The sequence below is a fragment of the Eutrigla gurnardus genome, assembly GCF_963514095.1.
Source record: "Eutrigla gurnardus genome assembly, chromosome: 21".
Lineage (NCBI taxonomy): Eukaryota > Metazoa > Chordata > Actinopteri > Perciformes > Triglidae > Eutrigla > Eutrigla gurnardus.
The window spans coordinates 9097591-9116867 of record NC_139932.1 but is presented as its reverse complement, the minus strand read 5'-3'; the positions used below and the strand labels follow the sequence as shown (position 1 = coordinate 9116867).

The 19277-nt window shown below is 44.3% G+C and overlaps 4 protein-coding genes across 5 annotated transcripts; 1 reads left to right on the top strand and 3 right to left on the bottom strand.

The window, feature by feature from the left end:
- Window positions 1-2462: 2462 nt before the first annotated feature.
- On the bottom strand, window positions 2463-4633 carry LOC311032510 (tetraspanin-7-like). The gene has a single exon (XM_084039355.1). The coding sequence runs from the start codon at window positions 4298-4300 to the stop codon at window positions 3230-3232; it is 1071 nt and encodes a 356-aa protein (XP_083895481.1). The 5' UTR covers window positions 4301-4633; the 3' UTR covers window positions 2463-3229.
- A 1972-nt stretch (window positions 4634-6605) lies between these two features.
- LOC311032469 (uncharacterized protein) lies at window positions 6606-11225 on the bottom strand. Of its 2 annotated transcripts, XM_084039266.1 has the most exons (9): window positions 11043-11225; window positions 10327-10529; window positions 10146-10247; window positions 9974-10069; window positions 9779-9889; window positions 9582-9699; window positions 8659-9424; window positions 8514-8572; window positions 6606-8417 (listed from the first exon to the last, which is right to left on the bottom strand). In XM_084039266.1, the coding sequence occupies exons 1-9, from the start codon at window positions 11074-11076 to the stop codon at window positions 6895-6897; spliced, it is 3012 nt and encodes a 1003-aa protein (XP_083895392.1). In that variant the 5' UTR covers window positions 11077-11225; the 3' UTR covers window positions 6606-6894. The 2 variants fall into 2 exon arrangements, with proteins under 2 accessions (XP_083895392.1, XP_083895393.1); XM_084039267.1 differs by lacking the exons at window positions 10327-10529; window positions 11043-11225 and having other exon boundaries at window positions 9974-10064; window positions 10146-10258.
- Window positions 11226-11582: 357 nt separating this feature from the next.
- washc3 (WASH complex subunit 3) lies at window positions 11583-14824 on the top strand. Its single transcript, XM_084039284.1, has 7 exons — window positions 11583-11754; window positions 12223-12321; window positions 12424-12489; window positions 12579-12716; window positions 13170-13286; window positions 13386-13450; window positions 13538-14824. Exons 1-7 carry the CDS (start codon window positions 11704-11706, stop codon window positions 13635-13637), a joined length of 636 nt encoding a protein of 211 aa, XP_083895410.1. The 5' UTR covers window positions 11583-11703; the 3' UTR covers window positions 13638-14824.
- Window positions 14293-18027, bottom strand: dram1 (DNA-damage regulated autophagy modulator 1). Its single transcript, XM_084039283.1, has 7 exons — window positions 17652-18027; window positions 17221-17288; window positions 16876-17018; window positions 16618-16795; window positions 16450-16508; window positions 16260-16352; window positions 14293-16160 (listed from the first exon to the last, which is right to left on the bottom strand). Exons 1-7 carry the CDS (start codon window positions 17780-17782, stop codon window positions 16122-16124), a joined length of 711 nt encoding a protein of 236 aa, XP_083895409.1. The 5' UTR covers window positions 17783-18027; the 3' UTR covers window positions 14293-16121.
- Window positions 18028-19277: the final 1250 nt, after the last annotated feature.

Sequence of the window (19277 nt, the reverse complement as noted above, 5' to 3'; positions counted from 1 at the left end):
TTGAATAACTCAATTTGGAGATTTAATTCCCAAATTTGTGTTTTCAATCTGTAAAAACTGCTGTGTTTTCAAGATGTAGAAACCCTTATTTAATCAATGTGATGTTTAATATTCCTACCTAAGTTAGTTCTGTCTTTAGGAGTGTTTTGGGGATCTTATTGTGACATTTGCACCACTCTGCAGCCATTTGGCATCCCTTCAACTGAGCATAACACACGCATAAATAGTGCAGATTAAAGCGCCCAACCCAAAATAGTTTTCAGAGGTATTAGATGCAAATAAACCCTTTGTGGTTTTCCTGACTCAAGGTGTCGATCTCCGAGCTCCTCTTTGGTGTGATGAAACAGCTGCTGGGTGATTTAGAAACCTCAGGCAATATAGGTTAGACAAGGACAGTGTAATCAGACAGAAAGCATCCGCAAGCCTTGTTAGAGCATAATGTAGGCTAATCAATACCATAATTAGGTCATGAAAATGGTTGCTGAGAGGCCACGGCTCGAAGCTCGTCTGTCCCTAAATGAATGTGTCCGTTTTAAAGGAAAACACCACCGCATTTCCATACTGAACTATGTTCTGCCCTGATCTTAGACGAGGTGATACATACCTCCCTCTCCTCTGTGCGTGCACTCAATGGCTCTTGCGCGCACTCCGCGCAGCGCTAATTTGCTAGCATGTAGCTTGTCCCAGTATATTCCTTAGGATCCAAAGAGGATCATAACAAGGATAACTATATAATGTATGGCGGAATAACAACTGGAAGCACTTTGACGTCGGCGCAGTAATATCATCACTCAAAACATGACGGGACTATATACCTTCTGCTTGTTTTCACAACCCTCTACGATGCACGTTATAACCATGATGTTTGATTGTTCACAAACTATCTTACTACAACCTGATGCTTCCTCAACTGTGCACAAACTACTACAGGTAGTGCAGGCGACGGCGTGCAGGTCACGTAGGTTCTATTGACGGAAGTAAGAGGGGGAGCGGAGTGATGATATTACTGCGCCGACGTCGAAGTGCTTCCAGTTGTTATTCCGCCATACATTATATAGTTATCCTTGTTATCTGCTTAGAAAAATTGGCATGTTTCATTTTGTGTAACCAAACTTGGGTCGTGTAACTACTCACGTAACCGTATTTAAATAGGGACAACGTGGAAGTGCTTGGTCGCTTCTAACTTCACCCCCCTTTGGATCCTAAGGAATATATACTGGGACAAGCTACATGCTAGCAAATTAGCGCAGCGTGGAGTGCGCGCAAGAGCCATTGAGTGCACGCACAGAGGAGAGGGAGGTATATATCACCTCGTCTAAGATCAGAGCAGAACATAGTTCAGTATGGAAATGCGGTGGTGTTTTCCTTTAAGGGAATCATTGGGATTACTGTGTGTGAACTTCATATTGCCCAATTTTAACGGAGGATGGAGTTCATGATTTTCTGCTCCATAAACTAATCAATGTTGGGTCATGCTGTCGTGTTTTCCCCCACTCAGCAGTGCGTCTCTGTGCCGTCTCCCTTCAAGGGCAGGTCTAATCACCATCGTGTCAGGTGGTAGAAATGAGACGTCGTTCAGTCGGCCATGATTCAGAATTTCCCGTCCAGAGGTCTCGGTGAGGATTGACCACTCCCAGAATTTACCACCCTGGCACACTTCCAGCACGGCCTTCCTGGTCGAATCAAGCTGTTTCTAACGCTCGTTAAAATGCAGACAGGAGGTTCCAACCTGCAACCTGTCAGGATGACGGATATAATCTTCACTTATTCACCTTTAAGAGGGAAACACTGACGTTAAAACCCCAAAAGTGCCCTTCAGTGATTCAATAACTGTTAGACGTTAGATACTTCAAATGCTTTAGACCGACACTGTATGCTGTTTATAGCCTATACCAAAGTACATCAATGTAAGATTACAAGAATGCTGTTGCATTCATATATTCAATATAGGCACGGGCAGAAGACCTTGACATTCCCATTGCCAGCATCAAATCAATATCATATCCTGTAACGAGACAAAGATTTTTTGTTTATTTTTTGACAGATATAGTATACAGTTTCAGTCATGCGTGTTAATATATTTACCACAATTTTGAGATATTTATTTGTCAACATGAGTTTTATGTTGCGATCATCTGGGTCATGCTAACGTAGGCGGGCATTTCACATTCAAAAGGGCTATTCACAATATTCATTTAAATAAAGTTTAAACACAGACGTCTAGGAGAAGCTTTTTTTTCCACCAAAGCATCTCAACATTACAGCCTGTCAGATGTAAACAGCACAAAAAAATCACAGACAGCCATAGCTTATTTAAACGCACCATTCCAGCACAGTGTAGTCTTTGTGATGGAAGAACTAAATGATGCGGACACGAACATCTGCTGAACGCAGCCCGGACTAAAACATCTGAAGTGGAAAACTGCTGGTGAACATTCCTGTGCATCGAAGTGGAGTAAATCCCAGGATCAACCAGAATGAGTGTACACCTTAAATAATTGTTTTTTTTACATTCCATATAATGAGTCATGATAATCCATGCCGACATTTAAACGAAACACGTTCAGAGAGCAGAGTCTGATTTCTGGTTTTTAGAGATTTACAGATTTGATGTGTCAGACAGTCTCTTTTGCAGGTATCAAGTGGAAACTCCTAACCCACCACCCCACCGCTCCTCCCACCCACAATCAATCAAAAAGGCATTTAAAATTGTGCAGAAGACAGAATCGGGCAAACAACAAAGAGTTGCAAAGTGTGAGGAGTTGCTGCTTCCTTTAGTTTGATTTTTTTAACCACCAAGTTCCCATTTAATGTTCATGATCCTCAACGTTCCTTAACATGGAAACAAAGGAGTCTTTTGGATATATATGTTTTCATCATGCTAGTTGCTCAAATAATCCATTGTTGAGCCAGCAAGTAATAGTAATATACTTAATATAATCGTCGTAGTTGATTTCTCTCTTTACATTTCTGTGTACACAAGGTTTCTACCTTTGACTGTTTGGTCAAAGAACCATGTTTTTCATAGAATAGTTTCAGGACCACCCAAGTCATGGAAGGTCTCGAAATACTGATCACCTGACATCGTTACACGGAAACTGAACAAACCTGGAAGCCCGAAATATCTCCCAACACTTTGCAACTCTTACTCTTTAAGGACATAGTTGATTCCCAATCCTAATCAATCCTTTGTGCAAATTGCCTCATTCTTTAAAGTTGCCACCAGACGTTATTGTTGCCTTGGTGCCAGTTTGTTGGCCAGCAGACAGGCCAGGGCGATGCCTCCGATCTGGGTGAAGGCCAATCCCAACACGGTGGCGGCGATGTGGAAGACGTTGTCGTTGACCAAACTGAAGACTTTGCGGAAGCAGCCGTGTGGGTGGATCCCTGCAGCCGCCACGCCCTCAACGTCATCCGACAGGAGAGGTCGATTCCTGCAGCCCTTCCGCCTCGCGCAGCAGCTGTCCGGCAGGGACACCGAGGTGCCGTTCTCGTTGGGCAGGAAGGTCATGTGTTGGATAGCCCAGTCCGAAGTGAGCCAGTCACGCCAACCCTCAGCCCCACAACACTCCAGGGCCCTCTGCAGGCTGTCTAATGCATCGGCACGGCCTTCATCCTTGGTGTAGCCGGCCACCGCTCGCTGTAAGCCGCTGCGAAACCCTCCGGCGATGTCTTCACGATAGAAGAGACCCGAGAGTCCTGCTGCCAAACCGGCTATAAGTGCAGCAAGTTGAAAGAAACCATAAGCCCTGAGCACGCAGGGCAGGTTTGCCGCCACCCCGAGACAGCCCAGGAAGCCCCAGGCCGTGACGGCTGCCCCTGTGGTCAGGAGGATGAGCGGGGCGTTGGGGTAGCGGTTGGCGGACAACAGCATGAAGTCTGCCAGAGAGATCTGTGCCCACACACCCAGGGTGAAGATGGCGAGGCCGGCTGCCCAGAACAGGCAGCTGAAGGCCAGGAGACCCAGGCGCAGGAGGTGCATGACTCCCACTGGGCGGCAGCAGGGTGGGCCGGCGCCCACAGGTGGAGGGGCAGGGGGCGCCAGGGAGGCCTCTGAGCACACGCAAAAGGACAGTCGCTGGTGCTGCTGCCGGAGCTGCTCGTCCTGCTCTTGGTAGGGGGACAGCAGGTAGCCGGGTATCAGGGAGGGTCGGCGGGGAAGAGGAGGCGGAGGGAGCAGGTCGAGACCCCGCGGAGAGGAAAGTCGTCGCACAGCCAGCTGCTGGTGTTCCCAGTCCAAGACTTGCCTGCTGGGACTCGGCCGAGCTGACAGCGAGTTATAAGGCAGTGCGGAGCTCATGGTCCCGGTTTTTATCTACTCCCCTCTCTCTCTCTTCGGAACAACCCTCCTCTCCTTTTTTTTCTTCTATCGGTGTTTCACTCTCGTTCTCATGCAACACACAATCCCCCCGACTTCTTTATGACTGGTCATTAATCCGCCATCAAGACCACAAACGCCGACCGGACCGTAAATCACGCCGATGGGTGTCGCGTCGCCCCGTTATCTGCCTCCACAGCTTCCTTGTCTTCGCCGTATTTATCCGTTTATTTCAGGCGTTTCCTTCCACCTGCGTGGTCACCAGCTCTTCAAATTCCTGCGCTGACGGTCACACCGAGACATCTGGCAGCTGGCTGATGCACCTCGCTCGGGTCAAGGCGAGAGGGGATTGCAGTGGTAAGGACCTGAAAGCCACCCATGCACACCCTCTCTCGGTGTGGAGGGGATATTTGTTTTGAGTTTTACTTGCATTTGTGGCACAAATTAACCGGTGGAAACTCTCCTACTGTCTACACAGAGTGTGTGAGATTTCTTTTTTTAAAAGTAAAAACTTTCATCATTGGCACCTTTAATATTATGGTGACACAATCTATCAGCTCAACAATGTGAGTCGACGTAATAACAGAATTTTGACTTCCCACAATGCTCAGGGAACATGCTCTTTGTCCTTTTGTGAAGCATTTTAAGAAAACAGCAAAGTCGCAATCATGAATGCATTAATTAGTGGCCATATCTCCCATAAAAATGTGAATAAAATCAAATGTAAAGTTGAACCACGACTCAAAAAACTTGAATTTATACACCATTTTGTTTCACATCATGCTAACCCTAGTTATTGTGGTTTTGTCACTAACAACTCAAAAAACACTGATGCACATACGCAACGCTAAAAATAGATCCCCCCCCTTTGACGGCACTGTAACTCCTCTTTGTTGGTCCCCCGTTAAATGATGCTGCCAGTGTAATATTCCTGCTCTGCACCGGCGGCTTCCCTCGCCATCAACCCTCCGCCTCATCGGAGCTAATTAAAGCCTCTCAGTTAATTAAACACATTCACGCAGCTCTTTTTATAGGGGCCAGCATGATATTGACGTGATGACAGAGAGGGGAATATCCAGATAGATTGTCCGGGGCGGATAAAGAAGGGTGTGCAGAACTACAATCTAGTCTAGTCTCATGCTGTACACACAGTCTTACACCCTTAAGTGTTTTGGGTTGCAGAAAATAGCTCAACATATACAAAAATGAGGTGTGACCGACCGCAATAACTCATCCGTGGATTTCTCAAGTGTTTGCCGGGTTACACAGACACGATTAAAGGACCTTGTTCTCCACCCAGTATGTGAAGACAGAGGGATGTTACCACAGACAGCTGGAGGTCTGTGGAGGAAATCTGAGTTATGTTTATGATGTTTATAATTAATATTTGCTCCATAACCATCAGCTCACTGGGTTTTATGTGCACGCCGGACAGAAATGAAGGAGATACATCACCTGACACATGCAGGATGAGATTTCAAAGGCACCTCCAACGCAGCTCCTTGAAAACACGGCCCGGGGGGATGAAGGGCCGCGGGGGAACCTCTCCTTTGTCTGCCCTTTTGAAACAGACACCATAAAAGCAAGAGTTCCCCAACCTTTCTGGCTCATTGTGAACCTCAAGACAAAGCCGTGTCTAGACGGCACGTATGTCAAAGTGCTGTGTGAAGTTCTACCAAAGAGCAATTATCCCGTCTTGAAATGCATTTGAACATTTGTTTCCAGGCCTGAAATGGTAAAACCAGGAGTCTACAGTCAAGCTACCAGCTGTGAAGCTGTTCTTAGGCACAGCAGTGCTTTGAGCTAAATGCTAACGTCAGCATGCTAACATGCTAAGCAGGTATTTACTGTATGTTTACCTTTGTGCACAATCTTAGTTAGGCATATTAATTAGGACTGAATACAAAGTTGAGGCCGATGGGAATGTCGTGAGTTTTGCAGGTCATTATAGACATAAACTAAAGTGCTGTACACATTAATCTAGTTGTTTTTGAGTTTTCACTCAAAAACAAACAATTTCATTGCAAATTGCATTATCGGGATAATCGCAAACAAAATGTTAAGTGATTCCAGTATGTTTAACTAACCCTAACCCTAACCCTAATTTTAAGAGTTTTAAGCATATTTTGGTAATTATCACAACTGTTTTGGCCAACATTTCCATATTATAGTGCCATGCCTTGTTGTGTTTATTTCTCATTTTCTTTATTTAGTTTAATTTAAAACCGAGACTGTCTGTGTACCCCACTGACTAACAATATCATAGTAGACACAGAAAGACAGTGTATGGAATGAAAAATGTATTTAATTATTGTGTTTCTCAAACAGAACTGGAACGTCCCCGTTGCAAAAGTAAAGGCAAAGTGGAGACAAGAAAGTGAAGCCACATGAAACAGGGATATGTCAAAATGATTAATCATGGAGTGGATACAACAGTTCCAATCACTCCATGTCCACGCTTGATAGTAAAGGCTGTACAGTCAAGACATGCAGACACATTTTCCCTCCTGATCACAACTTGTTATATTTGATAAAGCTAAATATCTGAACTCAAGCAATCCTCTGACATTATTCAATTAATGATTTGATTCCTCAGGCTGTATAGAGTCCACAGACTGCGCTGCCTCTCCCTCTTCCCTGTGCTTCTCCATGTGTTTCTTAAGCTTGGCCTTGGACGTGAACGTTTTCATGCACTGCTCGCAGTTCGGCTTCAGCGGCTTCAGCCCCGAGTGGCTCCGCTTGTGTCGCGCCAGCTCCGACGAGCTCTTGAACTTGAGCTCGCAGGCGTTGCAGGGGTACGGCCTCTCCCCCGTGTGAATGCGCTGATGCAGCTGAGCCTCGCCGAGGGTGAGGAACGACTTCTCGCAGTGTCCGCAGGGGAACGGCCTCTCCCCCGTGTGAATGAGGTTGTGTCTGGTCAGCGCGTACGGCTTGGTGAAGCCCTTCCCGCAGTAGGTGCAGGGGTACGGGCGGGCGCCGGTGTGGGAGACGATATGCTCCTGCTGGGTTTTCTTGCTTTTGAAGCGTTTGTCGCACTGAGGGCAGGAGTAGGGCCTGTCGTCCACATGTGACCTGTGGTGTTTCGACAGCTCTCCCTGCGACAGGAAGCCCTTCCCACACTGAGAGCAGAGGAACGGTTTCTCGCCGGTGTGCATCCTCTCGTGTCTGGCCAGCACGGACACCAGGGTGAACCTCTTGGGGCAGTGGGAGCACTGGAAAGGCCGCTCCCCCGTGTGAACCCGGAGGTGTTTCATGTACATAAAGCGGAGCGAGAACCGCTTGCTGCACTGGTTGCACTGGTACGGTCGCTCCCCGGTGTGGGTGGACAGGTGCCTCTTCACGTCCGATCGCCGAGTGTACGTCTTCTCGCAGTGTGGACACTTGAACTGGCTCTTCACCTGATGCACCTGCCGGTGCTGGGAGCGCGCGAGCAGGGAGTCGAAGCCCTCGCCGCACTGCCGGCAGATGTAGCGCTTCGTGGTGACGTGAGACTTCCTGTGCTCGAGCAGCTCGGCGAAGGTGGAGAATCTATGGCTGCAGATGGAGCAGATCTGAGGGAGCTGGCTCTCCTGCGAGTGGGACTTCTTGTGGTGGACTGTGAGCGCTCGGAGGTTGGCGAAGGAGCTTCCGCACAGCTGGCAGGCGAAGAAAATGGCCACGCCGTGATGCTTGCTCTCGTGTTTAGCGAGATCCCATGAGTGTTGAAAGGTTCGGTCACACTGCGAGCAACTAAACGGTCTCTCCCCGGTGTGCGTCAGCTGGTGTCGCCTCACGTCCGACGACCGGGTGAACGTCTTTCCGCACGTTTCACAGGATAAGGCCTTCTGTCTGCTTTGGGGCTGAGACACATTTCCTTCGCTTTGATTGTCAGGCTGCTCGGCTTTGCTCTCCTCCATGGTTCCTTTGGGGAAAAGTTTAATGGATGTAAAGATCTCATCTGTGCTCGAAGGAGACGGTGTGAATTTGGCTCCTGGGAGAGTCCTGTATATTTCCGGGTGAACACTCTGCATGTGGAAATGAGGAGGACTGTTTTCCTCAGAGTTGTGGAAGGGACACTTGGAGCAGGTAAAGATGATGGATATGAACTCGTCCGACTGTCCTGCAAAAAAAAAAAAAAAAAAAGTGTGAGAATGACAGGTGGATTTTTACTTTAAAACGTCCAACGATGTTTCTCATCTTCATGTCAGAATATTACCTTTGTTGATTCCTTTGATGGCAACAACAGAGGGGGCATTTGATACACCAGCTTTGCTCCTGGTGAAATAAAAAATAATAATAATAAAAATAATATCTCAAAAGAGGAAGCAATTACAGTTTTACAGTATGAATTGTTTTTGTACATTTTTGGTTCTTCTCCACTTTCTCTGGAAGACTTCTGGATTTTGCACATCTCCTGCCAACTGGGTGAGGTCTTCATCTGCAGACGAGTGGATCGGCGCACATTAGTTGAACTGGGAGACGTTTCAGAGACCGGATCCTCACTGGGGACGTCCGTCATTCCTTCATGGACACAAAATGATTCATGCTCATCCCTCGAGTCTGTACAAGAGCTCAAAGTGCTCTCCACGCCACCAGGTTGGAAATCCTGCTTCAACTCTCCAACATCTTGTCTTTTCTCGTCACTTGCTTCATGTCCATCATCTGGTGCATTACCCGACCCAAGCTCATCATGAAGGGACGAATCATTGCTCCTTCCCGTCACTACATCTTGACTGAGGCTCTCCTTCCTCAGTGCAAACGTTTTCGTCAGAGTCTCCAGAGCTTTGGCGACATCAACGGTTTCACTTTCTTCTGCCCTCAAGCCGGTCGCCTCCTCACCGCCGCCGTTATCCGCGCTAGCGGCCATTATCTCCTCTTCATAGAAATCCGTTTGAACCTGCACTTCGGCCGATTCGATCATCTCTTCGTCGACTTGAGATGCTCCGACTTCGACTTCCGTGTAGACGGCAACGACGCTGTACTGGTCCGCTCCAACAAAAGTGACGGGGCTTAGGATATTTGCATAGTTGTGGATTGATTCCAGTCCGACAGAGATGTTTGTCTTTTGCGAGGGGGGAATGGATAAAGCAGACATGATGCAGGTACCGATGGTGGATGAAGGGCCATCTACAAAAACAAGGAGTCACTGGTTGAAAAACTGTACTCTAACGGGACTTTCTTATTACTTTTATCAATGAATTGTCTGCCTCTTTAGCCTATAAAACAGCAGAGAAATCCGTACATGTATTCTGTCGATGGACTAATCATTTTCAGCTCTACTCACACGGCATTTTCAGTAGTCCTGAATGTTTGTAGTGCTCGAAGATGAAGCCCAGCTCTTCGGGTGAGGACTGAACACATTCCTCCAACGCAGAGGGAGCAGAGCCGAGCCAGGCTGCAGTCTGTAATCACAGTTTGTGCTAAATAACATATATTGCTGAAGAAAAAAGCAACCCGAGACATCTGGATGGACAGACTGACCTGTTTTAAGTCTGGTACTGGAAGCAGCTTTTCCAGTTTTGAGAGCAGCTCCCACAATAACACGTGCAGAGCAGCATCGTATTGTGGCCCGTATTCCACTGGAAACACCTCCTGTAAGAGATAACTGAATGCCAATTTTCTATAGGAGGTATTAGTTGTATTCTCAAACTAAGAATTCATTTAAATCTGTCTTACCTGGAAGAAATATGCCCGCTCAACTGGATCCTTCAGCAGGCTCTGAACAAGTGCAACGAAGGTGGACTCTGTCGTTCTCACCTCCGAGTCCCTGTACTGCCACAGATAAGATTCATGTCACTCAAGGTGCATTATTTATTTTAATAATGTTGTAATCCATTGATGTACCTACATCTGTGTTTGCAGAGGTTATTGGGAGTCTATCCAAATAGTTCTGGATCACTTGAGAATCAACAGAGCCCCGGACCGAGCCTTTGCAAAGCTCCAGAATCAACTGAGATATCAACAAAATGTTACCGCAAAAATTATCCAAAGCAAACGTGTCTGTGACAAAATACACAACTTCTGCTCACCCTTGCTCTTAGACCCAGAATGAGCTGGGCTCTCTGTCTGTGGTTGATCAGCCCCGGGACGGCCTCGGTCACCGCCAACACAAACTCCTGAAGCCTCTCGTAGTTCATCACGTCTTTCTGCTTTGCCAGCTGCCACATAGCAGCAGACAGGAGCTGCAGTGGAGGCACCAGGAGGCGAAGGCATGACAGAGGCAGACTTGGGTCTGAAACGGGAAGGTGTAATGTGAGAGATGGTCTGGTGGGGGCGGCAATGAGCTTTTTCATCAGAGAGAGCACCTGCAAACAAACTCCTCCAGCATTTATTAAAAGAACATCTTTCACATTGGAAATATAATACAAGGTAATCATTTGCTCAATCAAAGAAATGGCAAAATAACTGATGAGTCTGTTTTATTGTAACTACCCAATGAGAACCATAAGCCTATGAACCCGTATAATTGCTGGGTAAATCTATTTGATGCGTTTGAAACTTAAAGCAACGTGGCAAAGCATCAGCAGCTGTGCTTCAGAGCTGTGCTTCATGCATCAGAACAATGAACCGCATTTGTTGATGTATTATTATATGAATGGAACAAGTTAATTTCTAATGCAGGAGCACCAGTCTGACAGTTTCTGGCTGTCACTATTCCTTTAAATAGACGGGTCCCGCTAACTGTCTGACTAGCATAAATCGCCTGCATTAAACGACAGCGCTAGCAAATTATCAATACACGTACCTTTTATTTTCTCCATTGACCCAACACCCTCCATTAGTGCGAAACGTCTCCTGACGCGCTGAGAAATAACTGTAAATTAACGTTTGTATAGCTGACATGCGCTGTTAGAACGCAAGCACCCGTTTCCTGAACTCTTCCTCTGCGTTTCCTCTTTTCAAAATAAGTCTCACGACTGTGTGTGTCTGCTCCTTCTAGCTTTTTTTTTATAGACTTCTAACTGAATAAACATGGTCTTCATCAGCAGATGTTTCACTGGTGAACCTCGAGCCAATGTTTTGTTGAATTAATGTTAAACTTTAAAAACTAGTAATTAATTCGGTATTATTATTATTATTAGTAGTAGTAGTAGTACTGAATTGGATGTTATTTTAACACATATTGAAATGCTGAGTAGCTTTATAAAGATGTTATATTCCGAAATTGTTAAACGTAGCTGCGAGACAACCGGATGTTATTGTTTTCCACGGGCAGCGAATGAGACTTCAAAATAAAAGCTCAACTCCCAATACCCCTTGGCTGATTCTAACGTCCTGACGTCACGATACGCTCACACACAGTTCGGAGTCACATGAAACGTTTTACAGCATACAGCTTTCTGTCGTTTGTCAGTCGAAAGTATCGCTTTTAAAACTGAAATCTTTCCGTAATCTGCGGGAACAACATGGACGAGGACGGGCTGCCGATCGTTGGGTCTGGTGTTGATCTTTCCAAGGTTGGTAGCTAACTAGAGCTTGCTAACTTTGACGGCAGCTAACTAACGCTAGCTGACATTGACGGTAGCTAACTAACGTAAGGCTAAGAGGAAACGATAAGACAGTTGTCGTTATAGCACGCCAGACGTTAGTTTACCTAAACATTTTCGTTGTCATTAACTGCCTCGTTTACAGGCATTCCTAACCTGTAGCAATAACGGTTTCTTGGAGCAGACTTTAAGCTAATTTAAGTATTTAGCCATTGTTGTACTTTATGTGAGGTGGCTCAGTTGTAGTTTTTTTGCATTCAGCATAAATCTTCCATAGTGACACCTACATGACTGACTTCCTTTTCAACTTCTAGTTAATGATCAGTGGTTTCCTAACATCTACTAACTTTGAATGAATGCAATGCTTTACATGATTAGTGTGAATGACTGCATCACACCCTTGGTTCCTCTTTTTAAAGAAGCGGTATCTGTGTTCAGGTTCCTGCTATTCAACAGAGAAGAGTCGTCGCCTACCTCAATCAGTTTGTTGTGCACACGGTCCGGTTCCTCAACCGTTTCTCCACAGTTTGTGAAGAGGTTTGGACATCTTCTTGTGATTTTTGACCGTTTGATGTGCTTCTGCTACCCCAATCAGTCCACACAAATCCCATCCTGATCTGTCCAACTTCTTTCCCACAGAAACTCGCAAATATATCTCTTCGCATACAGCAGATTGAAACGACCCTGTGCATTTTAGAAGCCAAGGTGAGCTCTTGAGATCTGCGATTTACCACGCTCTTTAAACACGTCATGCCCATGCACTGATCATGTATCTGTTGTAATGCTCTGAGCAGCTGTCCTCCATTCCTGGGCTGGAGGACGTCACAGTAGATGGACTCAGTCAGCGGCAACCTGCTCAGGCCAATGGACCCACAGCCATCAGTCAGAGCCAAATGGATGCTGCACCAGTAGGGACCCTGCCTCCCCCAGAGGTGACTATTCTGACATGCACACAAGCATAGAGCATTATTCAGGTCTGCCAAATATTTTCTTGAACATTTGTTTATAATGTTTCCCTCAGAAAGCCATGTATATGCATTTTTATGTAGATGCACCAACAAATTCATATTACAAAGGAGATTTTTGAGAAGGGAAGGGTTAGGGTTAGATTGATAAGAACTTCTGCAAGTAAGCAAATTTCCCAGTATGTCAAGCTATTCCTCTTGCTATTCCATAAACATTGTGATAAAAGTAGAAACCCAAACAACGCACATCTAGTTAATCAATTATCAGCATTATACACTTCAACATCTGATAGATGAAGCATTTGCAAATCACACAATCTGCAACCTCCTAAAAAATGCAAAATAAGGTACCGCATTCGAGTCATCGAAACCAGTCCCTACTTCCCACTGTCTTTGTAATGTGTACATTTCATGTTGCAGCCCGCTCAGACTGCACCAGATCCTGCAACGACGCCAAAAGCAGAAGCAGCTGCAGAGAACGTCATGACCGTTGCCAAGGACCCAAGTTATGCGCGATACCTGAAGATGGTTCAAGTGGTAAATAATCACAAGCACCTTCTTATGGACTACAGAGATAAAAACAAACAAACAGAATCTGTGTGTTCTGTATCTCAGTGCATGTTTTTTCTATCACAGGGAGTTCCAGTTATGGCTATAAAGAATAAAATGGTCCTGGAGGGTTTGGATCCTAACTTGCTTGAGTGAGTGTTATTCCTGTTCCTGGTGATGATCTTATATATTTTCTTTTGGTGAAACTGTCCAATAACAATCTCCTCCACTGATGACAGAACACCAGACGCCCCCATGCCTGATGGAGCGGCGAGGAGCACGGACGATCAAGATGTTGCGGCCACCAGCTCTGACAGCGAGTCATCGTTCAGCGACTGACATTTCCGCTGTCAGCATTACCCACAAAGCTTCCTGTAAAGGCCATTCTGGGCTACAGTAGGCCTGTACTGAGAAAGAGAAGTAGTTTGCAGTGTGCCTGTGAAGGAGTACCAGCGAAAAGGTGCAAATGTAAGTGCCTGAAATGGGAACTGGTTGTAGCGCGAAAGCACTGAAATTTAGTTAATTACGGTCAGTCAGTGACTGCATCAGTGTTGCTACGTTTTTCACAGAGGGAATACTTTTCCCTGTCGTTTATGATGGCAGTAAACCTCTGAACATAACAGTAGCAAGTCATTTTTGTACAAGAAGTTAATGATGTACTATAGAAGTTGTTATTTGATTGTCACATTGCTATGAATGCCTTTAGAGAAACGCTAATCGATTTGAAAGTGAGACCAAATATATTTTGGATACTTTGAATGTTTCACACATATTGTAATTCGGTGTGTTTCCACTAATAGTTTCAGGTGGCCATCTTGGAGGAACAAAAACTACAACCCATTCAGTGTGAGGCCTCTGTTGCTTTCTATTGTTCATTTAAAAATACCTTCCAGTGACTCTGAAAAGTATTCAGACCTCTTCAATTTTGCACTCTGTGTTTTACATTTCAAATGTATTGTGTTTAGTTTTTTTGGGCGGTTTATGCACAATAATGTTGAAGCAAAAACATATTAGAAACTTATTATGACTCAAAAGGTGAAGTCTGAATACTTTCTAAAGCTGCTGCATGTGTTAATACAGGAAGAACAGCCTTACATGACACCGATGGAAGACAATAAATCATATGTTGTCTGGCTCCGCTTTAGGTATTTGCATAGATGACATAATCTGCAATTGGGTTTGTTGAATTTAAATGTTTTGCCGGAAGCATCTGTATATTGCACACAAGCCACTGAAGAGTAAATAAACTTGCACTAAGAAGTAAATAAGTGATGCCACCTCTTGTCAGAATAATTTAAGCCGATTTTTATTTTCATTTTTACTATTTCAGTATCGACTTTACATTACATTGATCACGACTTGTGACTACGTGCCCAAACAGTGAAGTCAAAAAGGTTTTGCGCAAAATTGACATAAGATTTCTATGAATGCATGTTACACTATTAATGAGAAACTTGAAATCCCGTTGTTTACAAAAGCAAGAAGTTTTGGATCTGAAATAAACTCAAAACAGTTGCTTAAAAAAAGTATCTTTATTTATCAAAGTCATTTTTTTCAGTCATACACAGTCGTACATCATGACATAAGAAACACAGTACCAATTTAATTGAATAAAAACAGTTTTCCATCCAAATATAGTTCCTGTAGTGGACGAGCTAATAACCTGTTCATGTGACCACCATTACAGCACAGGATTTTCTCTTTGGTACGTTAGTCCCGTCTCCATCTATACAGCTTCACAGCCTCTACTTGTACCCTTGTTTTTTGTGTGTCCTCATGGAACGATTGCCTCTTTCTGCCCCACAAAATCCACATTCAACAACTGTAGAAGGAGAAGACCCTGGTTGAACTGCTTAAATCTCGTGTCCGCTGCTTTAAGGCAGAGGGACAAAAGGCGTTATTGATCTGCTCCCGATAAGCACAGAAAAACGTTTTAATTCTAATTAGCGTCAACTCCTGTTTATTTTATCACAGATTTGATTTGCAGTAAAACCGAGCTGAAACTAATTCATTCAATAGCCTCATCCCCACAGCATGAGCTGTCCTCAGGACACATGCAACGTCTCATCCACAGCTGCAACGTTGAGCCGTGTAGCAGCAGCAGCTGAAACCACTGAGCTCACGAGCAGCCTACAGTAAGGACCAGGATCTGGACTGGAACATCCATACAAAGAGAGTTTTTTACAGGGTTGGTCACAACGGCATAGCAGTCCAAAGAAAACATGGAAAATGCTAAAAAAAAAAAAAAATACATCTTGCTACTCCTGGCAGCATTTGATGAATAATCAAGGCAGGTTTCTGGTAATTTCCTTACAGTTTCAGTGTGGTCTCACTGAAAACACCCGGCACCATGTTCCCACGGACAAACACGTTATTAGTTTGAGTGGTATTCCCATCTAACCACATGGAGCTGTCATGTGTTTCACTGTGTGATGAACTTCTCTTATTACTGGTGACAGGATGCGTCACGCTGGTTCGGCAACAGACGAGACCAAAGTGCAAAGTGACATTTGAACGCAGCAAGCAATAAACGCACTGACAAAAAAAATTAGGCCGTACAAAAAGTATAAAGATACAGGCTGTGATCAGTTTCTAAAGTCAGCTGTTATATAAATAACAATGTGCTCATGGTAACCCATGATGAAATTCAGTCAGGTGATACAAACGTAAAAAAAAATCGTATTAAAGCTGTGACATTTTAAATGCAAACGTACAAAATGTTATGTGCATAAAAAGCTTTACAAAAACAAACAAGGCACATTTTTTTTTTTCCTACTTGAAAATACTGATGGCACTTTGCTGGCAGTTGCAGACTCACCAAGACTACTCCGCATATTCTGTTTTCACTCGTAAGGTAAACAGCTACAGGAAAGAAAGAGAAATGGAGAGAAATAAGAGTCCCTTCCAGCAGTATGTTTATATATATATATATATAAATCCGTTTGATGGTGTTAAACTCACCTTGAAATCGTTGATGTATGTGAGGAAGAAGCAGATGAAGCTGAAGGCGACGATCCACTCACATACAGCGCTGGCTACATGGTAGGGATAGTCCTGAAAGACATTAGAAACAACAAAAACTATTCCATCAGTGATTTAAACGGATGATTATGATCATGATTCGAGCTTTAAACGGATCATGCCAGCCTACCTTGTCATCCGTGTTTCTGTGCAGTGTGGTTTGTTTCACGAAGAACGCACAGATGACCGCTGGAATTATCCATGAAGGAAAAATTTACAGTGGCTTTGTGCATTCAGTGTGGATGACTCTCTACTATACTCCTGTATTTGAACAGATTCGACTCGTGTGAAAGGATACTGGGGAAAAATGCCAAAGAGGCGAGGATGGAGATACCGTAACGTGCCAGACGCACACCCCTGGAGGACTCATATGGATAGGCGTGATATGATATAGCAGACTGGAGTATTATGTACAAGACACCGGAGACAAAGAACAGCAGAGCTCCTATATCATGAACCTTTGTCACCAATGTTTCCTGCAATCAGAAAGAAAAATGTATGCATGACATCATTTCCACGAGATCATAAATGTGCGCCTTGTGGGAGGATGTATTACCTGGAACGTTGCAACCACACACATGCCGAAACAGGCGAGCATCCCCAACACAAGAGCAGCTTTATTGAGACGTGGGTTCACCACCCGGAAGTCGGTGCCCATCTTCTCCACAAACTTGTACCTGCCATAGATGGTGGCTATCCCTGTGTGAAAGGGTGACATTATGCAATCATGGCAACCCCATGACTCTTCTCTTGCATCCCAACAAAATAACATTCTGCTTTCATTTTCTTCTTCTTCAAAAAAGAGGAACTGTCAGCTTTGGAAAGCTTGGTTCCACCCTTTGGAAAGCCCAAAGTTGCCTAATAAGAGTCAGATGTTCTGCAGTGATGGGAGTGAAAATACCTGCACACGCGGAGATGAACGTCATCAGGCCGAACACGCAGCTCTCCGGGGGGTTCGCACCTGTGTCACTGAAACGGGAAACGAGACATTTTGCGTTTTAGCCCCCTTCACATTCCAGACGCGTCCAGTAAAGCATAGCGAACCGTGATTTAGGACCATGTTTCTACTTTTCGTCTCTTCTTAAAAATTAAAGTCAAACTTTAAAGTCAGAAGTGAAAAGACGAGGTGTAAAGAGACAGATGCGTTGTGCAGCTGGAGTTTGGGTACCAGCCAAATCACCGCGGAGGAAAACGAAACTAAACTCAGCGTGTCTGCTTCACAGCAAAATCACTGAAAATAACACACTCACACGCGTTCTTTAACTCACATTTGACTCAAAAAGCCCAAAGAAACAACTTTGTCACTCCTTCAAAAACACGCAAAACACTCACCTTATGTATGGAAAGATGAGATCGACATCATGCCTGAAAAGCGCAATAATATAGGAAACGATGAAAGTGCTGGAGGACCAGACGACCAGAAACGCTGGTAGAAAACACAGTCCTTGCGTGAACCAAAACATCTCAGAGTTTCCACAGAAATACGTCAAGGCGCGTCAAAAAATAAAAAAATAAATAAAAAATAGTGCCATATAATAGAAGATCCACGTTGAAGCGCTGGATCAGCGTCGAGCCCCCCGCAGTTGTTGACGTTAGTCTGATGGAGTTATCGGCGGTCACGTGGGGGTGTGTGAAGAAGACTGGCCTTTGGCAGCACGCCGGTGAACCGTAGAGTATACAGTAACCTCTTCCCCGAAAACCACCGCCTGTGGGCCGGCCTTAGGTCTTCCTCCCACATAGAAGAGGTTTCCTGACTTGAATTCCTAAGTGCGTTACTGCTACTAGGAAGTAGAGGCTCATTGTGTTGCAGCAGTTAAACAGTATAAGTAATCTATTTGACTGTTAAAACCATAAAGTGATCACGTGCAGAAGTTTCAAATAACAAATCACGTTTATTTTGAAATCTATAATAAGAAGCGTGGTTGTGATATTGATGCTCTTTGCAGGGCTAGTGCTGCTATAGGGGGACAAAAATTAACTTTTTCATTGATTTGGTTATTCTATTATATTACTAGGGCCTGACTTGGTGGTAACCTTAAGAAATTGTTGGTTAAAAAGTTTTTTTTTTTTTTTAATTTTTGGGAGGACTAGCCTACTGACTCAGCAGAGAAGGCTGCATCATGTCTGGACTCAGGGAAGAGACCATAGAGGAGGACTTCCGGTTTGTCTGACAGAAGTTCTGGGAAACTGTCACATGAATCACAATGGGATTATGTAAGCTATTTAGTTCAATCATCCACATTCAACACCAGGAATCATCTTTGACCACAGTCAGGGGCTTTGATTACCCCCACCCTCATTTCCAACTTATCACATGACCAAAGTCCTTTTCTAAGATCATGTGATGTCACCTGAACGTGTCCCACTTTTAGTGGTGTTTTCTAGTTCTGTCTGTTGGCATTTAAAAGGCTGGTTTTGAGCAGCTGTATTTCTGTTTTTTCTACTGCCAGAAATGGGTTGTTGGATGGTTTTGTTGCAGAGCACATTTGGTGCACTTTTTATAGCTGGAGATTTGTATTTAAGAATTGAGACGTTGGTTGTAATAGCTCCTTAGTTACTTAAGACATAGGAAGGGATTAGGATCTTTCTTTTGAAAGTGTGATGATTTCTTTCCTCTTATGATCTCAAAGTAAACATTTAGGCTATATTTATTTGCCCTTTTCAATGAGAAATCTTATAAAGGATATATAACAATATTTTTTTGTATATAATAACAATATAGAAAATGTGTAATGTGAAGTAGTTGCTAATGGTTATGGACCCACAGAGAATTATAAATCAACACTGCATTTCTCTTCAGCTCTGGGCTTTTTTTTAGCATCTTATAGCTCATTTTGTTTTTTTATAACCGCAAAACTCATCTATTTTGATTCAAGCCATACTCATCTACCTCTTTTCAATTAAAAACCTTTGACAAACCCACTAAATGGCACACATACAAAGTTAGGGCCCTTAGCT